This window comes from Eublepharis macularius, chromosome 4 (genome assembly GCF_028583425.1).
Source record: "Eublepharis macularius isolate TG4126 chromosome 4, MPM_Emac_v1.0, whole genome shotgun sequence".
Classification (NCBI taxonomy): Eukaryota; Metazoa; Chordata; class Lepidosauria; order Squamata; family Eublepharidae; genus Eublepharis; species Eublepharis macularius.
In genome coordinates, this window is record NC_072793.1 from 15,898,863 (window position 1) to 15,925,006 (window position 26,144).

Consider the following 26,144-nt stretch of genomic DNA (forward strand, 5'->3'; position numbering starts at 1 on the left):
GAGGTTCTTATCTCTGACGGGAGATGTTTTATAAAGAATAATGTAACCTGAACATTAGCAAAACAATAGCAAGCAAAGAGCTGTGGCTGAAACATCCTCGAATTTCTTGACTGGGTAGAGAGAAACTAACAATCATGAGATAAGCTCTGAATGCTGATTGTGTAAATCTAACTGGTTTCATCCCTCTGAAGTAAATGAACCCCCCTTTTCAGGCATAATTACCAATTCTACAGAGCTGCGTTCCTAGATCCTCAGCAAACCTTCAAATTGTCTGGCATTGATGTAATTCATGCTAATTGCCAAACTCGGCTGGAGCATAATCTGCCCTCCAGTGAAGCTAAACAAACAGGCCTTCAACTTACAAACACCCTCAGACGCTTCCATGTGTTCAATGGCCTGTATCCTACCCTTCTAGTAAGGAAAGCCTGAAGCCTTCCTCCAGCCTAAGGGGCCTTCCTCCAATTTAAGTGGCTCTTCCACCAACTTACAATTCAAGAAATCCACAACTACCTCCCCATACCCTCAGTGACCCCTGCTCCATGCCCAGAAGATGGCAAAACACCATCAGGATCCCTAGCCAAACTGGCCTGAGGAAAATGGCTGCCTGACCCCAAAGTGGTGATCGGCATTACCCCGGGCATATAAGAAGGGGCTGTGGGCACTAAGCACTGACGCCACAAGAACTAAGCCCTGAGGTTCTTCGAAGGCAGTAGCCACTCCCTCTGACTAATTTTAGATGGCAGAGGGGCAACTAACAGCACAGACCTATGTAGAGTTACTCCAGCCTAAGTCCGTTGAAATCAATCAGCTTAGACTGCAGGAACTCTGCATAGGATGGCACCATAGGAATCCCACACGCAGGTGAGACGTGATGAACATGAATTAAAACCAGGACAGAAATCATCCCAGCTAACATGGGCCATTTCCACACACGTTGAATAATGCACTTTCGATGCACTTTCGCAATCCTTTAGAAGTGGATTTTTTGTTCCACACATGGAAAATCAGTTTCAAATGTTCACTAAAGAGTATTGAAAGTGGATTATCCAACGTGTGTGGAAGCAGCCATGGAGTATTCCGAAATTGGTTCCATGAAGTGGATTAGCAGAAAGCCTGAAGCCAAATTACCACAGAATTGCAGGCAGGCCTTAAACACTGGGCCGCCTTCCGCCACCCTTTCCCTCTCACCCAGTCTTGGCAGAGGAGTGGTGTAGGCCAAGATATCTCTCCTTCAAAGTCCCGTCTAACTCAACCACGAACTCACGGGACAGCCTTTGGGAAGCTAATGTTCTCTGTCCCCCGAAATCCCTCCCAATCTGTCCCCCGAAATCCCTCCCAATCTGTCCCCCGAAATCCCTCCCAATCTGTAATCTGGATATAATAAAAACCAGCCCCATTTACAGGGCTGTTTGTGAGCATGAAGCTCTTAGGGGGAAGCGCTAGATAAACACTAAGTATTACTACTGCTTGGCCTTTGTTTCAGATTGGGCTACCCTAGAATGGTTTCCATGACAACTCAATCCAAAAGGTGTAAGGTGCAGCTGTTTCAGTTCAGCAGAGCTTTACTTGAGAAGAGTCTCTAGGAAAGGAGGATATTTCTACATCAGGGAAAGAATAAACAGTTGTTGCAGCAAAGGGTTTCTCTACAATGGCCGATCCTACTCCTTGCTGAAAGCAAGTATCTGCAGCCTGTTCCCTCGCATCAGCCTCTATGCCAGAGATCTTAGCAGTGGAAGACCTACTTTTCATTAAGCCCAGGGCTTTTTTTCAGCTGGAACGCGGTGGAACGGAGTTCCGGCACCTCTTGAAAATGGTCACATGGCCGGTGGCCCCGCCCCCTGATCTCCAGACAGAGGGGAGTTGAGATGGCCCTTCGTGCTGCTCCAGCGGCGTGGAGGGCAATCTCAACTCCCCTCTGTCTGGAGATCAGGGGGCGGGGCCACCGGCCATGTGACCATTTTCTCCGAGGGCAACCCACTGAGTTCCACCACCTCTTTTCCCAGGAAAAAAGCCCTAATTAAGCCAATGTCTAAATCACAGTCATTTGTTGCTCAGGCCCTGGCACTTGGTTGTTAGTGCCCTTATTGAAACCAAGAGCAAATAACCCACAATTAAACCCCCAATCCACTTGCCTTTTTTTCGCTGATGGCTGCGGTTCAATTGCTTTGGACAAGATTTCTTTGTATATTGGAGACTTTAAATAGCGACCATAAGAATCCTACTGGGGGGAAAGAAAAAGGAAACCGGTAGTTATGGCTTACAAGCAGACTAATTGAAATCATCTCTCTCTACAGCTGTTGAGGAGTCAATCAGGCGCTGGGGGGGGGAGGAATCATCTCAGCCAGTAGCGCAAGAAAGTATCTATTTCTCCATGTTAAATATGCATTAGAGAAGCCACTGGTTGAACAAATTCCCATGTGGTGAGAATGTACAACAAAGCTCACGAAGTCATTTTGTCAGAAGCCAAAGGACACAAGAAGGTCTGGGAATGAGGTTCTCATCCCAGGAAGGGCTGGAGATACCATTTGGTTCAAATGCATCTTTTAGCAACTCATAGCTTATGTGGCTGCAAAGAAGAACTGGGAATTGACTAAAATTTTCATAATGCACCACCTTGATGAAAGAGTCATCTGGAGCTATTGCTGAGCAAGCACCTTTGCAATGCACCTTCCCTCTTTGCAGCCCACTGTAGTTAGAATTGCACAGGCTGAATGGGTTGGGGAGGACTAGGATGGTTCTGGTTTGGGGGAAGGTGTGCGATTGGGCTATAAGGTCTCCTGGTGCCTTAAAGCTCTATATTTCTATGGATCTGGGTATCTGGGATTGCCATAGAATGACAACCTGCCTTGCTACCAGCTACCCCAGAGACAATAGCCTGTAATGAATGCAGCAGCGGCACCAGGGTTTTTGGCGCCCGCAGCCAGCCGGCCGCCCCCCCTGCCCCACGCGCATGCACGCACGCACACACACCAGCCTGCACACAAGCACAGATGCATGTGCGCCACCAGCCCAATCGCTGCAGCGGGCAGCTGGGATGGCGCGCGGGTGGCCTTCAAGCTCTCCCGCTCGGTTGCCCTGCGCTGCCACAGACGCCTGCCCACAGCTGCTGTGCCCGGCCAGGGATGTGTGCTGGCAGCAGCGGTGGGGCAGGGCAGGGTGGGAGGGCTAGGAGGCTGCAGCTCCGTGGAGCGCGCTCCCGCCCCCGTGCCTCCTCCGGCGCTCCCTCCAGCACCCCGCACCCTGAGGCCACCACCTACCTGGCCTCAATGGGCGTGCTGGCCCTGAATGAATGAATTGGCTAATATTCATGGGTGAAAGTTTAAAATTAAACTATATCCTGTGTCAAAGTGCACCAAGTAGCATCTGAATTTTGACCATCTGTGGCAACATTAAGTTTCCTGAAAACACTCTAGAAGAGGTTGCAAATACCTCAGAAAGCTGAGCACCATTATGTCATTAAATACTGTTCTCATGATACTCTTCTACTGCTAAAGTCAGGAATACGGCAGGCAAGGGAAATAGGCCCTAATGTTAAAAAAAAATAAAAGACCTCAAGACAGAAAAAGTTGAAAACCAATGGCACAATATATGGGGAACTTGCAGAGAATTCAAGAAATCCTATATGACTTTGGGTGAAACTGGCACAGGTCAAGAAAAGTAAGCTGAAGCTTCCTTGATCAGAACTGTTTCTATTGTTCAATATCATTTTTCCAAGTCTGATACACATAACTGATCCCATTCCAGTGTGTGCTCTCATGAGTTATGAAAGAAAAATGACTATTTTATTTCTGAAGTTAGACAAACAGATTGGTATCCTGGTGATAGTTTTGCCGACTAGACCCTTGGACCTTCTGGGCCAACTGTATCCATTCCCTCTCTCACCACCTGAGCTCGGATTTTACAGAAGCATCTTGTGAGTCCTGTAGCAACAAGACAACAGTTTCCTCATCGTTAATAGGTAACCTTTGTATGGCCAAAATCTGGCCCAGGCGAGCATCACAACAAGTTCTCCAAGTCTAGGAATGCTGTGAATTTCTAAGCAAATGTTCAGCACTCAAAATTACCATGTTTGAAACTCATAATCAGAGTACGGGCCAAACTGTGAAATGTTTGTATTGCACTGAGCCACTCAAACAGCTGCTCCTGTTGATCAGAAGTTGACTCTCAGCTGATTGGGGGATAAGCAAGGACTTGAGTTATGACCCCATCCTCTGAGCAACATAGCTACATGTTGAAGTTTCAAAAGGGAGAGAAGAAATAGATATACAACAAAATTTCCACAGCTGAAGATCAGAAGCCAACTCCCAGCCGATCCCTCATCAGCTGGGAGTCAGCTTTTGATGGCTTCTTGCAAGTACACAAAAACAGGTTGTAAATAGCCTGGCAACTGATTGGCTGCATGATCACCACTGATGAATGGGGAAGTGAACTGAAGTAGCAGGTGTTCAGGCATCCTTATCCAAGACTGGATTACTTCCATGGGTATTCTTACGATGCACACAGATAGATTCACCAGGTTTCATAGTGACATGTGCAAATATTGGGATATTTCTCCATACAGATTTTGGGGACAGTTACAGTAAATCCTTTTAGGCAACTGGAAAAGACATGTCATTTGGATTTGTAAGCAAAAATAACAAACCTTTTTCATGAGCATATAAATATGAGTTTGTGCAGCATCTAAGACATAGCGATGAGGGTGCTTGAGGCCTCTGACTGTAATGCCCATAGTGGTACCATCAATATTGATCCAGCGTCTAGCTCCTGGTGCCAGGAAGGTTCTGAAATTGAAAATAAAAAGTGGAGCAGGGATATATGGGAAGAAAGAACGTACAAGAGATCTTTCCAGTTCCATTAATGTTACAATAAAGAACAATACACACACCTCACATATACACTAGAGTCACTGCAAGTCTTTTCAGTGGCTCCAGATAACCTTTCAGTCAGGATATTCTAAAGCCTCCTCAAAACAAAGTTCTGAGGTCATTTAGCTAGTTAAGTCTCCAAATGTGAGGGGAGGGGAAAAGAATAGAACCAATAATTAATGACATCTCAATAGTGCTAAGTTCTGGATCACGTATTTCCAGGTAAGCATGCATAAGATTACACTATTAGGATAATTTTCTGTAGCCATCCTTCACATAAAGTGAAGCAGACATCCCCTTATGCAGCAGAGATCCATATGCTCAAGAACTCTGAACTATTTGACATAGGATTTAAAAGTATCAGTAAGCCCAGGAACAAAACTTTCAGGTTGCATTTAACTATTTCTACAAGGAACTGTATCAAAGCAAATGAACAGTGCTGACCAAGTGCCTGCTCTGCTCTGCACCTTGAGGCACGACTAGATCTGCTCCTGAAGCGGAATGTCTAAGTCTTGCATTTATATATACACAATGCCTTGAACCCATTTTGGCTGAATCACCAGATAACAACAACAACAACAACAACAACATTCAATTTATATTGAATGCCCCTTCAGGACAACTTAATGCCCACTCAGAGCGGTCTACAAAGTATGCTATTATTATCCCCACAACAAAACACCCTGTGAGGTGGGTGGGGCTGAGAGAGCTCCAGAGAGCTGTGACTAAGCCAAGGTCACCCAGCTGGCTTCAAGTGGAGGAGTGGGGAATCAAACCTGGCTCTCCAGATTAGAGTCCTGCCGCTCTTAACCACTACACCAAACTGGCTCTTAAGGGAGAGATGCAGCTCTCCCTTGAAAAACATAATACCCAAACATGATTATCCAAAGTTGTGGTCACCTTCAGGTTAGAGCCAAGCTACAAGTGATGCCTGACACAGGTTGGACACTTGTCAGCTTCCCTCAAGTTTTGATGGGAAATGTAGGCATCCTGGTCTTGCAGCTGTAATGGAGAGCCAAGCAGTAAAACCAGGATGCCTACATTTCCCATCAAAACTTGAGGGAAGCTGGCAAGTGTCCAACCTGTGTCAGGCGTCACTTGTAGCTTGGCTCTTAGATTACTGCAATGTGATCTACATGAGGCTGCCTTTGAGACAGCTTTGTTTATTTACTTAACGTATAGTCCGTTCTCCCTGCAACTCTAATCTGGAGAACCAGGTTCAGAACCTCCAGGCAGCTCAGGGCACAGCACCAAGGCAACATTAGACCACTGATTTAAGGATCCACAGTGGTTGCCTGTTGCTTTAAGACTGATTTCCAGGTACTTGTTCCCAGGGCTTTTTTTCTCGGAAAAGAGGTGGTGGAACTCAGTGGGTTGCCAGCACAGGGGGCAACTCTTGGCGGGAGGTGGTGGCCCTGATGCCACATGCGCGCGCAAAGTGCGCACATCCTCCCAGGACCAATGATGTCACTTTAGGTCAGCTGGAACAAGGGGGGAGTTTTTAAAAGTTTAAATCGCCCTTGGCGAAGATGGTCACATGGCTGGTAGCCCTGCCCCCTGATCTCCAGACAGAGGGGAGTTTAGATTGCCCTCCATGCCAGCGTTGCGGAGGGCAATCTCAACTCCCCTCTGTCTGGAGATCAGGGGGCGGGGCCACCAGACATGTGACCATTTTCAAGAGCTGCCGGAACTCCGTTCCACAGAGTTCCAGCTGAAAAAAAGCCCTACTTGTTCCCACTTTTAAAGCCCTAAATAGGGTACCTAAATGACCATGTGTTCCCACTTGAGCCTGCACAACTTTTAAGGCACTGCTCTGGGTGCCCTCCACTTTCACCGTGGGTTGCCACCAAGCCCAAGGCCGTTTCTTTGGTAGCACATTGCTGGTTGCTCTCCAACCAGCAACAAATCTGCTCATTTTCTTGCACCGGGCAAAGCTTATTTGTTTATTTAGATATTTAAACAAGACTGTGTGAACTGCAGGTTAGGGGACAAGCTGACCTTGTTGACCAAGCTTTTACACTTTTAGACCTTGTCTGGATTATTTTTTATAGCTTTGGGCTTGGGTTACTTTTGCTGCTTTATTCTCTGTATATGCGTGCTATGTTGGTTTACTGTTTTAATTGCTAAGATTCTGCAATGTGACTGTACACAGTTTTACTGGAAACCACCATGAACTAAAGGGAGAGATGGTGTATAAATGTTTTTAATGAATAATAAACATATAAAAGAGGGGAAGGGAGCAGGAATGTCATTCTAACTCAGTTCTATGCTCACTTGTAAATATCTTGAGCTTTTTCTTTCACCTTGGATTGGTCTCCATATTTCAAGTCTTCGCAAGCTTCCCAAAAAGCCAGATTCTCCCCTGGATGCAAAAGGGGGAAAAAATAAGCTTGTTAGCCTCTAACATAAACAGAAATAATCTGATTCTAGAAGGGCGTGATGTAAAGGGCAACCATTAATAGTTTTCTAGAAGAGGGAACTTCAGTACATGCAGCTTTTCTCATACCTGCATGACAAGCTGCTCTTCCCAGCACACTGTAATGGTACTAGACTCTAGGAGAGCCAGTTTGATGTAATGGTTAAGAGCGACAGGACTCTAATATGGATAACTGGCTTCAGGGGTCATATCGTAGAAAAAGGAAGAAACTCATTAGCATAACACATTAGCATATGCCATGCCACTTGCCATCACCAGAAGTGTGTTATTAGCATAACTGATTTGCATATGTCACGCCCCCTGACATCACCTATCCTGGCTGTTTTGGACCCAATCCTGGCCATTCAGGGCTGAAATTGGGCCCAAAATGGCCAAAAGGGGCTGAAAACGGCCAAAAAGGGGCCCAAAATGGTCAGGATCGGGCTGCTGCTGAGTGAAAGAGTGATCCACCACCCATCAGGGGCCTGATCCGGGCTATTTCAGCCCCAATCCAGGCTGAAACAGGCCCAAAATGGCCAAGAGTCAGCTGGGCGGGGCCACATGACATGTGACCTCTTTGGGGAACTGCCGGAACTGCATTCCTGCACGTTCCTCCTCGAAATGAGCCCTGACTGGGTTTTATTCCCCACTCCTCCACCTGAAGCCAGCCAGGTAACCTTGGGTTAGTCACAGCTCTTCCAGAGCTCTCTCAGCCCCACCCACCTCACAGGGTGATTATTGTTGTTGGGATAATAACAACATACTTTGTAAACCAGTCTGAGTGGGCATTAAGTTGTCCTGAAGAGTGGTACATAAATTGAATGCTGTTGTTGTTATTATTAATAATAATATTATGAGAGACAGATTCAAATACAAGTGTGATCCTGAACCTGTTACTCAGCCTAGCCTATCCCACGAGGCTGTTGTGAGGAGAAAATGGAGGCGGGCGAATACTGTATGCCACCCTGACGAAAGACAGGATCAAAATACACTTAATAAAAAAATAATAAACATTCCTTGGGCTCTCTGCATCTGGCTGTCCTGTTGTGCTCCCTTTTAATGTGGGAGGTTTCAGATACAGATGATTTGTAATATTTAAATGCTTTGTGTTTCCCAGTGAAGCCATGTTATATGCCCCGGAGCACTTTGTGGTTGCTAATTTGATGCTGTTTTTTGTCTAGTACCACTAGATGGCTTGGGACAGTCAGGCAAAACTATAATTGACAGTTTTATTCTCTTTGTGGCTATATACCTGTTACCTCAGATCACCTCCCCTATTGTAATTGGGGAAACAGGGTTTCTTGACAACGCAATTACTAGCCAAGTGCGAGGCACTGCCCCGCTGCAATGTGAAAGGGAGCTAAAAGGGTAGGAAAATAGACGCAACTTTGTACCCACCGCTGAACTCTTTCTGTAGAAACAGCCGGAAGCTCTTGCGGCCTTTGGGGTCCCTCATCAGCTCAGCAAAATTCAAGGCCCATCTCTCGACTCGTTTCTTGGTGGGGGTCTCCACCCTGTAAGAGTTTCATTACAAAGAGCTGGTGCCGTTTCTCTCTAAAATCAGAGCCTGTGAGAGTCAAGCTGTCCATCTATTCTTGAGGGAGCAGAAACTCCTTCTCCATTTGTCTGTCAAGAGACTTTTCCATCTTTTTCCAATATGCCAGACTGAACTCCTGAGATCAAGCCACTAAAATAACAGGTAATTAAGCATCCTTGGCCGATTCCAGACGGCCCTCCCCATCCCGAACCGTCGCGCGTCGTTGCACGGAAAACACGAAATATCGCATTTTCTCGCGCGAGTTTTGCGCAACGTCATGCAAAACTCATGCGAGAAAACACGATATTTCGCGTTTTCCGCGCGACGACGTGCAATGTTTCGGGATGGGGAGGGCTGTCTGGAATCAGCCCTTGTCTATGGCAAGATAATTAGTCTTTCAGCTTTGGCTTACAAATTAATTGCTTCACTCCTATTTTGTTTTTGATTCTCCTTGTCAGAGAAGAAAGTCTAAATCCTATTTACATTTCTCAGAGCTTGCCCACTGTGGCAAGAATATATATCCTTGTAGTTCCATTTACTATTAACAGCACGGCGTCCTTTGATCAGCTCTTAGGGTATCATAAATGAAGCTTAGACTGGCTTTTGTTTAATTGGGTTTGTAATGGCAAGAAAAAGCAGGGTTCTCCTTTGCTTAAGTTAAGCCATGCCCACATCTGGGCATAGTTGGGTAAAAGAAGAGAAAAATTCCATGCATGTGGCTGCCACAATTTCACTCGTCCTTTAAAAGTTCCAAAAGACCAAGAAAGGATGCTGTGACTATAGGGTATGGTATAACTTAGGAATGTTCTTGAGTCTGATTAAGGAGTAAAAGAAGAGAGTTTATTCAGGAACTACAACTCTTATAGAAAGCGGAGAGAAACAGAATTGATATGAACTGCCTTACTAAACGAGGAGGAGGGACTTCCGGGAAGAAACAGGAAGTAGCCTAAGAATACCGATCTGGAAACATGCAAGAAGGACAGAAGAGGGGAGGAAAGAAGGGTCCCATTCTGTTATCTTTCTAACTGTCAGGCCTGCTGCCCCTTGCAGGTATTCTGTATCTTCTCTACCTTCTCTGTACACAAGGCCCTGTATTTCCAACAGTTACATTTATAAGTTGCTCAGAGTTCCACAAATCAGTCAGAGAATCTCATAAGCTGAAGGCAAACAGCATACATACATCTTTGCATTGAGCTCCCAAAAATCAACATCATCAGTGATCCAGGGGTTGCTGGGGAGGCATCCCGAAATGATGGGGTCGCTGGAGCGGAACTGTTCGGAGTACTTCACTAATCTGGAAGCATTGAAGCAGAAAACCAGACGGTCCTCGGTGTACAATTATTTCAACCAGAACGGTAGGAAGGAAATCAAGGTAACTACGGCACAGGTCTGGGGTGACTTCACAAATCGAAGAGCCTTTTAGCACTGATGCGATGCATCAGTGCTAAAATTACACTCCTTGCAATTCCCCACATGACCTACTCCAAAACGGCACGGACAAAGCCTGCTTGAAAGCCTGCTTTTAAAAAACAGTACTTATAGATAGGGTTGCGCCAAAGTCCACCCATTTCCGCATCCTTCGGAGGGATCAGTAGACTGCAGCAGGCGTGATTGCTGCTGCCCATTAAGAAAAATTTACTTAATTTTACCTAATAGTGTGGCCATAATCTGGTAATCCTTAAAACAACCCTCTAAAGCAGATGTTAATTATTATCTTCTGCAGGGGTCATTTAGTAGAAAAAGAGCTAGAGGAACTCATTAACATAACTCATTAGCATAACTCATTAACATCTGCCATGCCCTTTGACATCACCGGAAGTGTGTCATTAGCATGGCTGATTTGCATATGCCACACACCCCTGACATCACCTATCCTGGCTGTTTTGGACCCAATCCTGGCCTTTCAGGGCCAAAATTGGGCCCAAAATGGCAAAAAGGGGCTGAAAATGTCTGAAAAGGGGCCCAAAATGGTCAGGATTGGGCCGCTGTTGAGTGGGAGAGTGATCCACCACCTGTCAGAGGCCCGATCTGGGCCGTGTCAGCCCCAATCCAGGCCGAAACAGGCCCAAAATGGCCAAGAGTCAGGTGGGCGGGGCCACCTGTCATGTGACATCTTTGGAGAACTGCCGGAACTACGTTCCAGGGTATTCCCCCTCAAAATGAGCCCTGATTCTGGATGTGAACAACAGTTTGACACTGAGAAAGTGTGGCTTCAAAGCAGTGATAAGTGGATCTGGGGACATTCTAATTTTACTTCTACTCCCCTTTCCAAATGTACACTAAATTCTTCCATTGTTGATTTGCTTACCGAGTTACCAACTGATGACCAAAAAAAAAGCCCCTGACCTAATAACAGGACGATATGCAGAAAACATTTTACAATGTGGAAATCTGCATTAATGTCTGCAGAGCAAGCTGTTCTTAAAGACCCGGGAAAAGAGGCTGGCTGGACCCTGTTTGCGAAAGACACCTGGAGAAGGATCTCAAAAGTTTAACTCAAGCATTGTTAATCTTTTATTTTAGGAAGAAGAAATGTCAATTCTCCTGCACCACAAGGAAGGGAGGGAGGAAGAGCAGGTGACAGCCCACCATTTCTGCCTTCTCCTCCACTTGGCTCTTCCCCCACCATCTTCCCCTGCCCAGGCTCTTCCCCCACCAGCTCTTCCCCCGCTATGTCTGCAACCCACATGGTTCGAGGTCCAACCACACTCCTTGCTTGCCAGGGGTCACGGCAGCTCACCCTGTTGCCTGGCATGCCTTTCCCTGCCAACCTTCTCCTCCCCATAGGGAGAGAGGAAGAGCAGACAACCTCTAGCTACTTCTCTGCCACCAACACACACACCCTGCCCAATCCTGATCTGGTTTCTTCCCCAACAAGCTGCTTGGCTCCTTGGCCTTCTGGAGCTTGCAGCAACTCTCGCTGTTACCTGGCTTGCCATCACATAATCCATCACACTCCATAAAGGAGGAAGGAACAGAGCCAGTAGCACCCCACCCACCCAGCTCACAGGACGAGATGACCCTAATCCCCACCTCACCATGGTGATGAAAGGTAAAGGTGCAAGCACCAAGTCATTACCAAGTCATGGGGGGACGTTTCATCACGACGTTTTCTTGGCAGACTTTTTATGGGGTGGTTTGCCATTGCCTTCCCCAGTCATCTACACTTTACCCCCAGGAAACTGGGTATTCATTTTACCGACCTCGGAAGGATGGAAGGCGGAGTCAACCTTGAGCTGGCTACCTGAACCCGGCTTCCACTGGGATCGAACTCAGGTCGTGGGCAGAGCTTGGGCTGCAGTACTGTAGCTTACCACTCTGCGCCACGGGGCTCTTCACCATGGTGATACACATGCAAAAAACATTTTCCTCCCTGTTGAGTAACGCTATATTCTTTTCCAAATCATCATGAGTTGGAAGAAAGTAAGGCTTCCAGGTCAGGTATCTGTCACAGTATCTCATCTTTTAGAGACAGAATTGTTATTAATGGCATTGACGTAGTGGGTAATTAACTGACAAGCATGAAGGATATCAGAACTTACCCTCCCAGGGAGACGGAACACTTTACTGTGGTCTTCTTCAGGACCTGCTGGTAGAACATAATCTACAAAGACAGACATTTGTTTGTTACATTGGTGTAACAGTAAGCACTTGGTGGGCTTTACCCACCAAGAAACTAGCAATTGTTTACTCCCACAACAATGACATGGGGCAATCCCCCCATAACAACAACAACATTCAATTTCTATACCGCCCTTCAGGACAACTTAACGCCCACTCAGAGCATTTTATAAAGTATGTTATTTTTATTTATTTATATTCAATTTATATTCCGCCCTCCCAACACCTGCAGGCTCAGGGCGGATTACAACCGCATACAGTATAAAATGCATTAAACAGTTAATACCAATTAAAACCATAAAACATCCAACATTACACAATTAAAATACATATATATATACCTATACATAGCAGCACAAAATCCAACCAACCAACCTTTGCCCTTCTCCAGAGCATCTCAGCAGGGACTGTTTACTAGATGGGGCTGTTGCTAGTAGGGAGGGTTTATTCTGTAATCAACCGGCCAGGGGGCTCCGCTAGCACCGTCCGTATGCCTGGCGGAACAGCTCCATCTTGCAAGCCTGGCAGAAAGATAACAAATCCTGCCGGGCCTTGGTATCATTAGACAGAGCGTTCCACCAGGCTGGGGCCAGGACCGAGAAGGCCCTGGTCAATGCCAGGTGGGCCTCCCTGGGGCCAGGGACCTTTAGCAGATGTTTATCACTAGAATGGAGAGTACTCTGGGGTTCATATGGGGTATTATCATACTATTATCCCCACAACAGACACCCTGTGAAATGGCCTTAGGAGAGTGCCAAGAAGGCAACTTCTTCTATGAGTTTGCATTGTTCCTCACCTGGATGGGTGGGAAATGAAGAAAGTAAGTTCCTTCTCTTTTTTTGAGAATTCAGGGCATGCCATGTGCCATGCAAAATTCACTACTACCACATAGCAAAGAGAGCCAAGGAGGTCAGTATTACAGGGAGTCACAGGTGTATGTGGACTGGAATGGAGACAACCCAACATGTAGGACGGTACACATGTACCTCACATGGCATCAGAATACTATTTCTGGATGCGTGGCCAGTGAGCTCCAAAAGGTCAAACGTTAATTTACTGACAACTGACAATATTTTACTTTGTGTATGCATTTAGCGTTTCTGCCTCAGATACAAAAAAATTTGGCCTAGTCCTGGGAAGATAGTGACTTCTTCAGAAGGCTGAGTCCAAGCCAAGGATACAAAGTCCAAGCCAAGGATACAAAGTCCAAGCCAAGGATACAAAGTCCAAGCCAAGGATTAATTGCTCAAATATCCCCAGCAAGTTTTACCACAGGAAGGACTGATATTCGTAGTGGTACTGAACGGTCCAGAGAGTGAAATCTGGCTAGTCTCACATGAGGGGTCACTCAGAGCTGTCTACAGAATGTGACAATAAGGCCTAGCCTAGAAATTACACTTATATCACACGGTTGTTTTTTAATGTGGTAAGCCCCGTGGCGGAGAGTGGTAAGCGGCAGTACGGCAGCCCAAGCTCTGCTCACGACCTGAGTTCGATCCTGGTGGAAGCCGGGTTCAGGTAGCCGGCTCAAGGTTGACTCCGCCTTCCATCCTTCCGAGGTCGGTAAAATGAGTACCCAGTTTCCTGGGGGTAAAGCGTAGATGACTGGGGAAGGCAGTGGTAAACCACCCCGTAAGAAGTCTGCCAAGAAAACGTTGTGATGCGGCATCTCCCCATGGGTCAGTAATGACTCGGTGCTTGCACAGGGAACTACCTTTACCTTTAAGGGGCACGTAAAAGTGCTGTATGTTTAGTAAGTTGTTCATGTCATATACTGTGTGGTGAACTTCTTATAACTATTATTTTGTGATGAGGCGTGAGGAGATCTCCTCGGTGACTCATATCACACGAGTCCTTGGTGCTATGCTCCAACTCTTGTTGCTAAAGCTGTTTCTGAACTGTTTTCCTTCTCAAGATAGTGACTGTTTCAGTAAATTAGGCTATATTATATCCTGCTCTTTCTTCAAAGGAGCTCGGAGTGATATATACAGTTTCCTCCTCTCTATTTTTTCTTCACAACACCTCTGAGGTAGGTTAGGCTGAAAGAGAGTGGCTCTCCTTAGAACAATAAGCTTTATGGCAGAGGAGGGGTTTTAAGTCAAGTCTCTCCGCTCCTAGGCCATTTTCACACTGCTTACTGGCCACGGAACATTGCACCGAGCTCCCAGAACAACAGCCTCTTCCTGGCACGATTTCTTGTGAGTTCTTGCACAAAATCGTGCCAGGAAGACGCTGTCATTCCGGGAGCTCAGCACAACGTTCCGTGGCCAGAAAGCAGTGTGAAAACAGCCCGAACTGCTACACCACCCTGACTTTCATCTATAGTTTGCCATTTTTATAAATATTTTCATGTAATGCGCAAATGATTGTATGTTTCACAAAGAATGTCGGTTAATGTCAGGAAACACACTTGTAGACAAACCTCTGGCTACTATTTTCAAGTGCAGCCATAGGAAAACAGAAGGCTAGAGAGTCATTCAGAAACTCAGGCGCCCACACAAATAGCTCTGGCGCCAGCAGATACATGATGGTTATCAAAGCCGTGTCTCACTTGAACACAATACAAAGAACATCTTGAAAGAAAATGACCACGCTAAATTATCACTAAATCTGCGAGATGGATTACTGAAATGGGGGGGGGGGGGAATCAACTGCCTGTCACAAACACACACCATGTGAAAACACAGAAATGCATGTGGTAAGTGCAAAGTCTAGACTAGATCTTTGGTAGTTATATATACCACTTAAAGGTCCCCTGTGCAAGCACCGAGTCATTACTGACCCATGGGGGGACGTCGCATCGCATCACAAAATTTTCTTGGCAGACTTCTTGTTATGGAGCGGTTTGCCATTTCCTTTCCCAGTCATCTACACTTTACCCCCCAGGAAACCAGGTACTCAGTTTCCTCTTAGGAGGCTTTTATTAGGACTAGACATTTAGAATTATTAATGCAAACAACAACAATTAATATTTATTACCAGGGCTTTTTTTCTGGGAAAAGAGGTGGTGGAACTCAGTGGTGGAACTCAAGACCGTACAATGACGTCACCTTGGGTCAGCTGGAACAAGGGGGGAGTTTTTAAAAGTTTAAATTGCCCCTGGTGAAAATGGCCACATGGCTGGTGGCCCCACCTCCTGATTTCCAGACAGAGAGGAGATTAGATTGCCCTCCACGCTGCTCGGCAATCTCAACTCCCCTCTGTCTGGAGATCAGGGGGCGGGGCCACCAGCCATGTGACCATTTTCAAGAGGTGCCGGAACTCCGTTCCACCACGTCCCCGCTGAAAAAAAGCCCTGCTTATTACAAAAGAGAAATTACCTCTTTCCTGTAAACATCTATTGTTTTTTTCTGTAAAACAAAGAAACACGATGGGGAAAAAAACAGTCTGGGGAGGAGTGTTCAAAACTGTAGTTAAAGAGAACATCTTCCATGATTGAAACTACTTCAACACTTAAAAACAGATTCAGGCCAGCATCAAGCCCAGCTCATATAACCAAGTATGCAATAATGTGAGTAGTTTCCACCCATCATATCATTTTGGGAAGACTTATTCAGCACCTGCTTCTTCTCTGCCTGCATGTGTGTGTGCATTTAATCACAGCGTTATTCTAATAGAGCTAATATAGATTCATTTAGGAGACAGAGATTAGGTGGTTCGGCATTCCTTAAAGGCGACAGGAGCCGACACATTGCAAAACAGAAACATTGCCATTAAAAGCCTCAGAGACAATTTCTGAGGTGCTTCTGCTGTGATTTAAATAGCTCCAGTGATGTTCCATGTCATCCACCAACTAGCAAGTAACTGAATGCTAGAAATTAACTGCAGGCTGTTTGTTTCTGCAGCTCCCTTTGAAGTTTCATGCTGTGACTTTGTTTGAGAGGGAGGAAAGGATAGAGACGAAAGGGGAGGCAAAAAGAGCTCCAGTTCTCAGGGAAGTCCCTAAGTTTTGTGGCTCCTGTATACCTACAACTCTTTCAAAGGCCCACTGAGCTCACGTGAGAGAGGCTACCAATATGGCATATGCAAGAGTGTGAAAGAGAGCCCTTATGGCAGCTTTATTTGGTTTCCAGTAAAGTAGCAGCAGGAAGCAAAGGAAGTGCAAAGTGGAGAGGTTGTGAATCTCCTTCGTCCCCAACTGCTTTTCTGCTCAAAAATGCCATTACACCAACTGGGGTGTTTTGTTTTGTTTGTTGCCTGCAAGGGTTCCAGATCAATGGTTATGAGAGGCAACTTTGTGCAGAAAACAGTGGTGAACTGGTGCATGGGACATCAGGTGGTGTGAGCCATGGCTCAGAAAGAGCTATACCCAGGGGTCATTTCGTAGAAAAAGAGCGGAAGGAACTCATTAGCATAACTCATTAGTATATGCCATACCCCTTTGCCATCACCGGAAGTGTGTCATTGGCATAACTGATTTGCATATGCCACACCCCCTGACATCACCTATCCTGGCTGTTTTGGACCCAATCCTGGCCATTCAGGGCCGAAATTGGGCCCAAAATGGCAAAAAGGGGCTGAAAATGGCCGAAAAGGGGCCCCAAACAGTCAGGATCGGGCCACTGTTGAGCAGGAGAGTGATCCACCACCCGTCAGAGGTCCAATCCAGGCCATTTCAGCCCCAATCCAGGCAGAAAAGGGCCCTATATGATTGATAGTGAGGTGGGCGGGGCCACCTGTCATGTGACCTCTTTGAGGAACTGCCTGAACTGCATTCCTGTGCGTTCCCCCTCGAAATGAGCCCTGGCTATACCACAATAAATCTGTTAGTCTTTCGCCCCAAGAGTATTTCAGATGGATCACTAACGGTGTGTGTGCATTGTTGGTAATCTCTCCCCATGCTGTTCTGGGAGGTCCCGTCACCCAGGAAAAATATTTCAGGTATCGTGTTGGGCTGCAGTGGGAGGGGAGAGGCCTTTCCACAGATGGAAATCCCTACCTTGTTATGTTTGTGGTAGAAGGGTTGTGCATCCCTTCCATCTCCCTGCCACTTCTCCCCTCTAAGTCTCCCCCTCTAGAGTTGATTTTCTTTTCCAAAAAACTGCTCTGAAGCCCTGTTGCTGACGTCACCAAGTACCACGTAGTTAGCCCCTGAACGCTTTATGAAAAGGGACACTGCCTGCCTGTTTCTACAGCACGAAGTCCATCCCAAGTAAGAACTACTCAACATAGTTGCTTTGTGTCAATTGCCCTTGAAACCCAATGCTTCTGCCACTTAAGGAGGACTAGCATACGCAAGGACCGGTAGACAACGACACTGATTTGTGCAACAAAGGTATTGATTTCTGCATCTGCATTTATTCTGGGAATCTAGGGACTTCCTTACAAGCTATAACAGGACATTACATTGCACACAAAGCTGTGTGTAGTGGCAGGTGGTAATCCACCCATGGAGGTTTTGATCTGCAAATGATAAAATGCATGTCCCCAACAGGAGGCTCCCCTTTCAGGTAGCTTGTACATTGTTTTCCTGATGGTGTCTGTCTGGCTAAGCCACTAGACAAAATCCCTACATGCAGCCCCTTGAGAATGAATGGAAATTATTCACTGACAAGGAGAAAAGTAAAGAGATTCAACCAGCAACTTCACTGGCCTGAGCACTAGTCATGTTGTCTGCCTTTGGTGACCCAAGCCTGATTTTAGCTGCATAACACCATACAAAATTCTGTTTCTTGATCGTGTTGGAATGGAACTAGCTTTCTTATAACTGTGCAATCCTAAAGAGTGTTACACCCTTCTAAATCTATTGAAGTCAGTGGTCTTAGAAAGGTACAACTTTGCTTAGAATTACACTGCAAATCTCCAGTCTGCCACCGACTAACCTTTTGTTTTTTTCGTGAATTAGGACAATTCATTATCCCATTCGGGAGTCTCCCAATCAAACCTCATCAGAGTTCCTAACAATCAGCCAAATTACCCTTCTTAAGAGAGTCCCTAGTTCACAGAAAATGGAAGTTTAGCATTGGAATACTGAAAGGCAACAAAACAAAATTAGACCTATCCCTCAGTTCCATTATTTTCCATTTTCTCAGACCGATGCTCCTTAGCGATGCTGTGCAGTTGTATAAGGAGAGCAGCACTGTTATGACCAGGCACAAATGGGGTGCTGTAGAGCTTTCATCTTCTACTGAACAATCACACAAGAACTTCACAGACAGGAAGGCCAAAGACACATTAGAGAACAATAAACTGTCAAGAAAGAGAAAAGAGAAGGGGGAAATGATTGTTTCAAATAATAAAGTGGGCATCACATCTGTTCTTTAAAACAAACGGCTTCATGCATCTATCTACTTTTCCCTTCCCAATTTTACATCATTCCATTTTTTTGTTTTTCCATTTATGGTACAAAATACAATTAGTTCAATATTGTCAACGCATGTTTCCACTGAGCTGAATTAATGCAGAATCTTGATAAACAGAAACGCCATTTACAAGTATTGTCGAAGGCTTTCACGGCCGGAGAACGATGGTTGTTGTGGGTTTTCCGGGCTGTATTGCCGTGGTCTTGGCATTGTAGTTCCTGACGTTCCTGACTGGACAACACTTCCAACTACTTTGTCAGACTGCACCAGGAAGCCATTGAAATTCACAAGCATAAGCAAAACTTCAACAGGAAAGAAGAAACCTTAGGAATGAACAGAGCATGGTTTCCAGTGCTGAAAAACACCAGGCTAACAAAACACTCTATACCCGACAATAGCCCTGCAGAGAAGATTAGCACATCAAGCACCAATCCATATGCAGAAGAACCTCCTCAGGATACAGTGAAGCCTCCCGCCATTAGCATTCTACACCCTGGGAAACTCTTACAGGATGACTCAGCTCAACCCCACCCCTCCTGAGTAGATATAAATGACCTGCCAACATCTTTTCCACACTGTGACACTGAGAGATCTCTGTCTTTTGGTGCTACACCTCTGAAGATGCCAGCCACAGCTGCTGGCGAAACGTCAGGAACTACAATGCCAAGACCACGGCAATACAGCCTGGAAAACCCACAACAACCACCATTTACAAGTGTTTTCATTTATCAGTACAGTAGATCACGCAATTTTTTAAGTTGGTTACAGAGCTCCTGCTAGCTGCAATGCTATTATGTACTGTCTGCAACGAGGCATGATGGTCAATAGGGCATAGAGCATGCAAATTTGCCCTTGGAGGAATCTGCATTCATGTATTAAATGGATTTCATGTTGTTTCCTCAGTCTCACATTTCGAAAAGTGTATAACAATAAACACAAAGCATAAAGTGTAAAATATAATTATGCCCGAACAAAAAAGTATGAAATATATTAATCTGTAAAGAATCCCTCGTAAAATAATTTTGCGTTCCAAATGCATTTGCAGAGATGAGGTCTGACTCACAAAAACTTATGCTGGAATAAACTTCGTTAGCCTTTAAGGTGCCACTGGACATCTGTTTTATTTTGCTGCAGCAGAGTAATACAGCGACTCGACTGGAATTAACCACCGCATACACATACCCCCCCCCCACACACACACCCCAAGAAAGCTGCTTCCATGTTTCTAATCTGGGTCACAAATTAAAGAAAATATCCAGATGCATCTCGAAACAGCAAGCAGGTTTCCTCATGCGCCGTTCAACAAAAAGTGTGCAGGCTCAAACCAGTTTTCGGAGGTCCTCCTAACAAGAAAATGCATATAGTACCAAATCCATAGTCAAATAAAGGAATTAGGTAAGTAGAAAGAAAGATTTCCTTGGCCGATTCCAGACGGCCCTCCGCATCCCGAAACGTCGCGCGTCGTCGTGCGGAAAACGCGAAATATCGCATTTTCTCATGCGAGTTTTGCGCGAGGTCGCACAAAACTCGCACGAGAAAATGCGATATTTCGCGTTTTCCGCGCGATGACTCGCAACGACGCGCGACGTTTCGGGATGCGGAGGGCCGTCTGGAATCGGCCCTTATTTGACTAATGTATGGCAACATGCATCCTTCCCCCCTCCCCCGTTCTAGCACAACCCACAAAGAGTCTTGGCCTCCCTCTTGGACTTGGGGTTCTTACTGGCATGGGCCGTTTCCACACGGCTTACCTTATTCTGCAAAATAGCGAAATCTCGCGAGAAGATGCTGTTATCACATCTTCTCGCGTGATAACAGCGTCTTCTCGCGAGATTTCGCGCAAGATTTCGCTATTTTGCCGAATAAGGTAAGCCATGTGGAAACGGCCATGGTGTTATTCAGCAGTGAGGGATAAAATGCACTACAGAGATAGGGTCCTTTTTGCAATGTGATGTCACTATATTCTTGTGATATTTATGAGACACCTCCCCCCCTCCCCCCGGCCATGGACAAGGGCTCTCGGGGCACGTCTGTTTAGCCCTAACAAATACATAGCCTTAACTCTGAGTGAGAATGCTTCAGCTGTGAGGAAGATAAAATCTATTGGGCTTCTAAAAGCCATTACATTCTGTAGATCAAAAAAGCCCAGTGCGATGTCAATGCCCATTCAGAGTATGCAAAGCCCTCGTGACCCTCACAAGGATATTGTATCAGATCTGTAAAGGGAACTGTGTGCTTCACAGATCTATATGGGCTCATTTCCAACAGCAACCACGGAGCTCGGTGAGAAAGGTCTTCCCCCCATATTATTTTCACATCCTGAAATGGCCCTGGGAGCTGCCATTTGCTCTGCTGGGAAACTTATGCAACATACATGGCCACATGCAATTTTTTGGAACAGAGAAAAATGCAGCGCCCTGGAGCCATTTTAGGACACTAAAACTGTGGCAGTGGTGTTGCCAATGTCCAGGTGGGCCTAGAGAGCTCCTGAAAGTACAACTGCTCTCCAGACTACAGAGATGAGTTCCCCTGGAGAAAACTGCTACACGAGAGGGTGGACTCTTATGGCATTATACCCCGCTGAGGTCCCTCACCTCCCCCAAAGCTCACCTTCCCTAGAATCCATCCTCAAATCTCCAGGATTTCCAAACCCTAAGTGTGGTGAGGCTGACGTTCCTGTACACTGAATAGGGTTGCTAGCCTCCAGGTAGTGGCTGGAGATCTTCTGGAATTACAACTGATCTCCAGGCCACAGAGATCACCTGGAGAAAATGGCTACTTTTGGGGGGTGGACTCTATGGACTTATGCCATGCCAAGGTCCTTTCCCTCCCCCAAACCCACTTTCTCCAGGTTTCATGCCCCCAGATCTCCAGGAATTTCCCAACTTGGAACTGGCAACCCTAACACTGAACATTGTGGACATTGTCAGAATCAGGCCTATGTGCATCAAGGAGCCACAGAACTCTTATCTTATGGCTCCCATGAAGAATTAGTATTGTGTGAACTGGCCAGTCAGACTTTAGGTTCTCCCTTCTGATATAAGAATTGCTGAGAGTTTAAGGGCCAAGCTACAAGTGACAAATGTCACTTGAATGGCAAGCGAACAGACTCACGTGTATTCCTCCCTGTTCACTTGCACTCCATTCGATCACAGAGGGCCAAGCTACAAGTGACGAATGACACTTGTCCGGCAAGCGAACAGACTCACGTGTATTCCTCCATGTTCACTTGCACTCCATTCGATCACAGAGGGCCAAGCTACAAGTGACGAATGACACTTGTCCGGCAAGCGAACAGACTCACGTGTATTCCTCCATGTTCACTTGCACTCCATTCGATCACAGAGGGCCAAGCTACAAGTGACGAATGACACTTGTCCGGCAAGCGAACAGACTCACGTGTATTCCTCCCTGTTCACTTGCACTCCATTCGATCACAGAGGGCCAAGCTACAAGTGACGAATGACACTTGTCCGGCAAGCGAACAGACTCACGTGTATTCCTCCCTGATCACTTGTGCTCCACATGCGCTCCACTCGATCGCGTGATCAAGTGGAGCACAAATGAACAGGGAAGAATACACGTGAGTCTGTTCACTTGCCATTCAAGTGTCATTCGTCACTTGTAGCTTGACTCTAAATCTCTCCTTTTTCTGAGGACATCTGAAAGGAGCTAACATGTTTCACCTCTCTTACTCTTCTTTACCAAAATAACACCACAAGCAGGCCTTTGGGGATGTTGAACTTTTGGGTGAATTCCTAACAAAACTGGTACAGAGAAGCAAAATGTCCCTTTTTAAAGACAGTCCTTCCTAATTTACACCGTTTTGGTCTATATACACACATGTATTAGAGAAAAATGGAGCACTCCAGGGGCAACCAAATCTTATTGAGCGGAAGCAGGCAAAAGGTTGAATGCAACCCTGACGCTTAGAAAAACAAACACTTTGAAAGCTTTGAGGCTTGTATATGAGGATAAGCTCAGTATTTCTAGCTTTCTACAGTATTCAGAACCATAAACTCTGCATAGGTCTGTTGGTACGACCACATATCTTGGCTGGATAACCTTTTTTCAGACTGTTTGGTTTCCCGTAGTCCAACAGACTTCTGTTCTCCTTTAAAAATAAGAAAACTCTTACGTCAGCCGCTTCCACATAAAGCGAAAAGGTAAATCCTATATCCTTGAATTTAGCTTTCCTTTTCTGTCTCCACGGCAACCAAGCCCACTTGGCCACAGCAATTATCTACCTTCTACAGTGGGAATGGTTGAGAGCGCGCTCATGAAAATGAAAAGTTTATTAGCAACCTATTGAGCTTGATGGAAACAATTGCCACAAGAAGGGCTTCAGGTTCCCACCAAAAAACACCGTAGCTTTACCTTCAGTGTGGGGTGGGTGGATGTATAAAATATCAGATTGCTTCAGTTGCCTAGCTTGTGTAATCTCTTCTGTCCCTTTGCTTTCTGCCAACAGATAATGCACATGACAGAATATTCTCTCATCCAGTATTCCACAGAATTAAAATAGATACCTTTTTCATTCTCAGAGCGGGACCACAAGTGACGCCTGACACAGGTTGGACACTTGTCTGCTTCCCTCAAGTTTTGATGGGAAATGTAGGCATCCTAGTCTTGCAGCTTGGCTCTCCGACTGCTGTCCAATGGACTTTTCAACTGTCACTTGTCCAACATTCCGCCAAGCTGCCTACATTTCCCATCAAAACTTGAGGGAAGCTGGCAAGTGTCCAACCTGTGTCAGGCGTCACTTGTGGTCCCGCTCTTAGACTGCTATTGAGAGTAAAAGTGATCTAACAAGGACCTGGTTCTCATCGAGGGAACAGACCTGCAAACTGCACCCCTTCATACTGCAAGTGGAGGTTCACGAGGTAAGAGTGTTTCCAATGAAAATAATTACTACACCTTGAAAAGTAGCATATCAGGGAAAAGACTAGACAAGGAGTGATTCCGCACACGTTGGATAATGCACTTCCAATCCTCTTTATAGATCATTCAGAACGGATTTTTTTGTGCGCAGAACAAAAAATCCACCTCAAACGATTGATAAAGTGCATTGAAAGTGCATTATCCAACGTGTGTGGAATCAGCAAAGGACTCTTACCTGTGACATACCCTTTGTTTTATGGGCAGAGATTTTTGTCTTGTTTTGTTTACGGAATGAGCATGGGAGCTATAGGAAGCGGGCTTGCCGTCCCCCCACTCGGTATTGAAGAATCCCTGCCCCCACTTGCAATCCTCTGGCCTTGCTCACCTGGCTGGCGGGGAAAGGGAGGCCTAGGAGTGGGGAGAAGCACACGGACATTCTCCTGCACTCCCCCTTCACAGAGAAACCCCATTGTGCGTTGAAATGGAGGTGAGTAAAAACTAGGCTTGCCAGGTCACAAACCACCACCCCTGGCAGGAGGTTGGAGGCCGAGCACCTACCTTTCCTCTTCTCCGTTGCACACTCCCGGCCTGCTTGATGACATCACTTCCATGAAGTGATGTCATCACATAGGTCACGTGCCACCCTGGGAGTGCTCCCGCGCTCCACAGCGGCCCGATTTGGATTGATTTAAGCCCAAATCAGGCCAATTTGGCCCCATGCCATGCTCTGCAGCGGCCCGATTCAGCTTGAATTGGGCCCGAGTTGGGCTGCTGCGGAGGACAGGAGCACTGCCACACTCCACAGCAGCCCGATTCAGACTGAATCCAGCCGCTGCAGTGCACAAGAGTGTGCCATGCCACCTGGGAGCATGCCCTGGGAGGCATGTCCCCCCCTGCCAGCAAGGTAAGCGGGGGCGGGGGTGGAGGGTGGGAGCGGGGAATCCCCCACCCACAGCTGGGGACTGGCAACCCTTGCGAAAACCGTATTGTTGCAGGCTTTCATGGCCGGAGAACGATGGTTGTTGTGGATTTTCCGGGCTGTATAGCCGTGGTCTTGGCATTGTAGTTCCTGGCGTTTTGCCAGCAGCTGTGACTGGCATCTTCAGAGGTGTAGCACCAAAAGACAGTGGTCTCTCAGTGTCACTGTGACTACACCTTGAAAAGTGACACTGAGAGACCACTGTCTTTTGGTGCTACACCTCTGAAGATGCCAGTCACAGCTGTTGGCGAAACGTCAGGAACTACAATGCCAAGACCACAGCTATACAGCCGGGAAAATCCACAACAACCCTCATGAAAACTGCCCCTTTGGAGGCAATTTTCACTCCACTCGACTTCAGCACACTTATGCACGCACTGCAACTTCCTTCCTTATGTTGGAAAATGAGCGCGTAAGAAAAAGGGGAGTGTGAGAGAGCATGCACTCTATATGTGTGCATGGGAAGTTAGTACCTCGCTGCCCCCAGCCCCCTGCACTCCTGCTCAGGCCCCTCGGACTCCTGGCAACCTTAATAGGAAGTGGTATAGACCAGGCACAACTACATGAAACTATCTCAGGAAAGCCACTGGATAAGGACTTGTGCTAGTATGCTACACTTAGGAGAAGGCATGGATCTTTCACTCAGTGGTGAAGGTGGAGTATCCATTTTGCTAGAAATTTCCAGAAGGGTAGTGTCATATATGCCTGTCTGCATATCTGCCATGAATGTATTCTGTGTTATGTACTGGTCCTCTGAGGGCACGAGAAGTTTCTTATTGATGGTAAGCCAGTAGGTTATCTTGCAAGTATTTACTTTCTCTTTCCCCGCTGCCTCCAGCAAGTGTCCTTGAATGCCGGCTGTATCTTTCTTGGGAACTGAGATGATTTCGTTCTTTGTTCTGTCTAGCCTAAACCTAGCTTCTCCTCTTCACCCCGCTGGCTCCTTCGCACCTAAACTTTAACGGTCCCGATCCTGATGGCAGGAACCTTCCCTATACCTAACGCTACCAACCCCATCCAAGTCACTTCTGCCAATCCAGTTGTCTAAGCACCTTGAACTTGATGGATCTCTAATAACGTTACTTCAACCAATACACCTGCATGTTTGCTGTGGAGGGCTTGGGGATTCTACCTGCCAAGAGTTGACAGGAAGCTGTGCCAGTCTGTTACAACAAAAGAGTCACGTGGAACCTTAAAGGCACTTTCTTTTTTACTTTGCTAGTACCCTAAGCTGAATGATCAATAGGAATACAGTATTTTCCAGAATCTGTAATGTTTTTATGGCGCTTCATGCAGCCTGCTTATGTTCATCCCTCATTGCTGGGCACACCATCCTCTCCCCACCCCCCCCCCCTCCCATGCTTGGCTGTGACTCCTTTAGGCCATAAGCATGCATTACTAGGCAGTTGTACATTTACTCAAGAATATATCAGATACTGAAGAACAAAACCTACCTGGTTTACCTTAGTTTCATTGGGATCACTCACTCGGTTTAGTCCATACTCAAGTGTATCTTGCATTCCTGGCTGTCAGAAAACACACA

The 26,144-nt window shown here is 46.3% G+C and overlaps 1 protein-coding gene across 1 annotated transcript in view; it reads right to left on the reverse strand.

Annotated features, from left to right (window-relative positions):
* RGS9 (regulator of G protein signaling 9) overlaps nucleotides 1–26,144 on the reverse strand; it is a 103,152-nt gene that overhangs the window by 25,493 nt on the left and 51,515 nt on the right. Inside the window, exons 9-16 of the mRNA XM_054977026.1 lie at nucleotides 26,065–26,127; nucleotides 15,760–15,789; nucleotides 12,361–12,422; nucleotides 9,999–10,112; nucleotides 8,680–8,795; nucleotides 7,140–7,227; nucleotides 4,643–4,781; nucleotides 2,133–2,218 (exon numbers count right to left, since the gene is read on the reverse strand). Coding sequence (XP_054833001.1) covers nucleotides 2,133–2,218; nucleotides 4,643–4,781; nucleotides 7,140–7,227; nucleotides 8,680–8,795; nucleotides 9,999–10,112; nucleotides 12,361–12,422; nucleotides 15,760–15,789; nucleotides 26,065–26,127 — 698 coding nt within the window. The remainder of the gene's footprint in view (nucleotides 1–2,132; nucleotides 2,219–4,642; nucleotides 4,782–7,139; nucleotides 7,228–8,679; nucleotides 8,796–9,998; nucleotides 10,113–12,360; nucleotides 12,423–15,759; nucleotides 15,790–26,064; nucleotides 26,128–26,144) is intronic.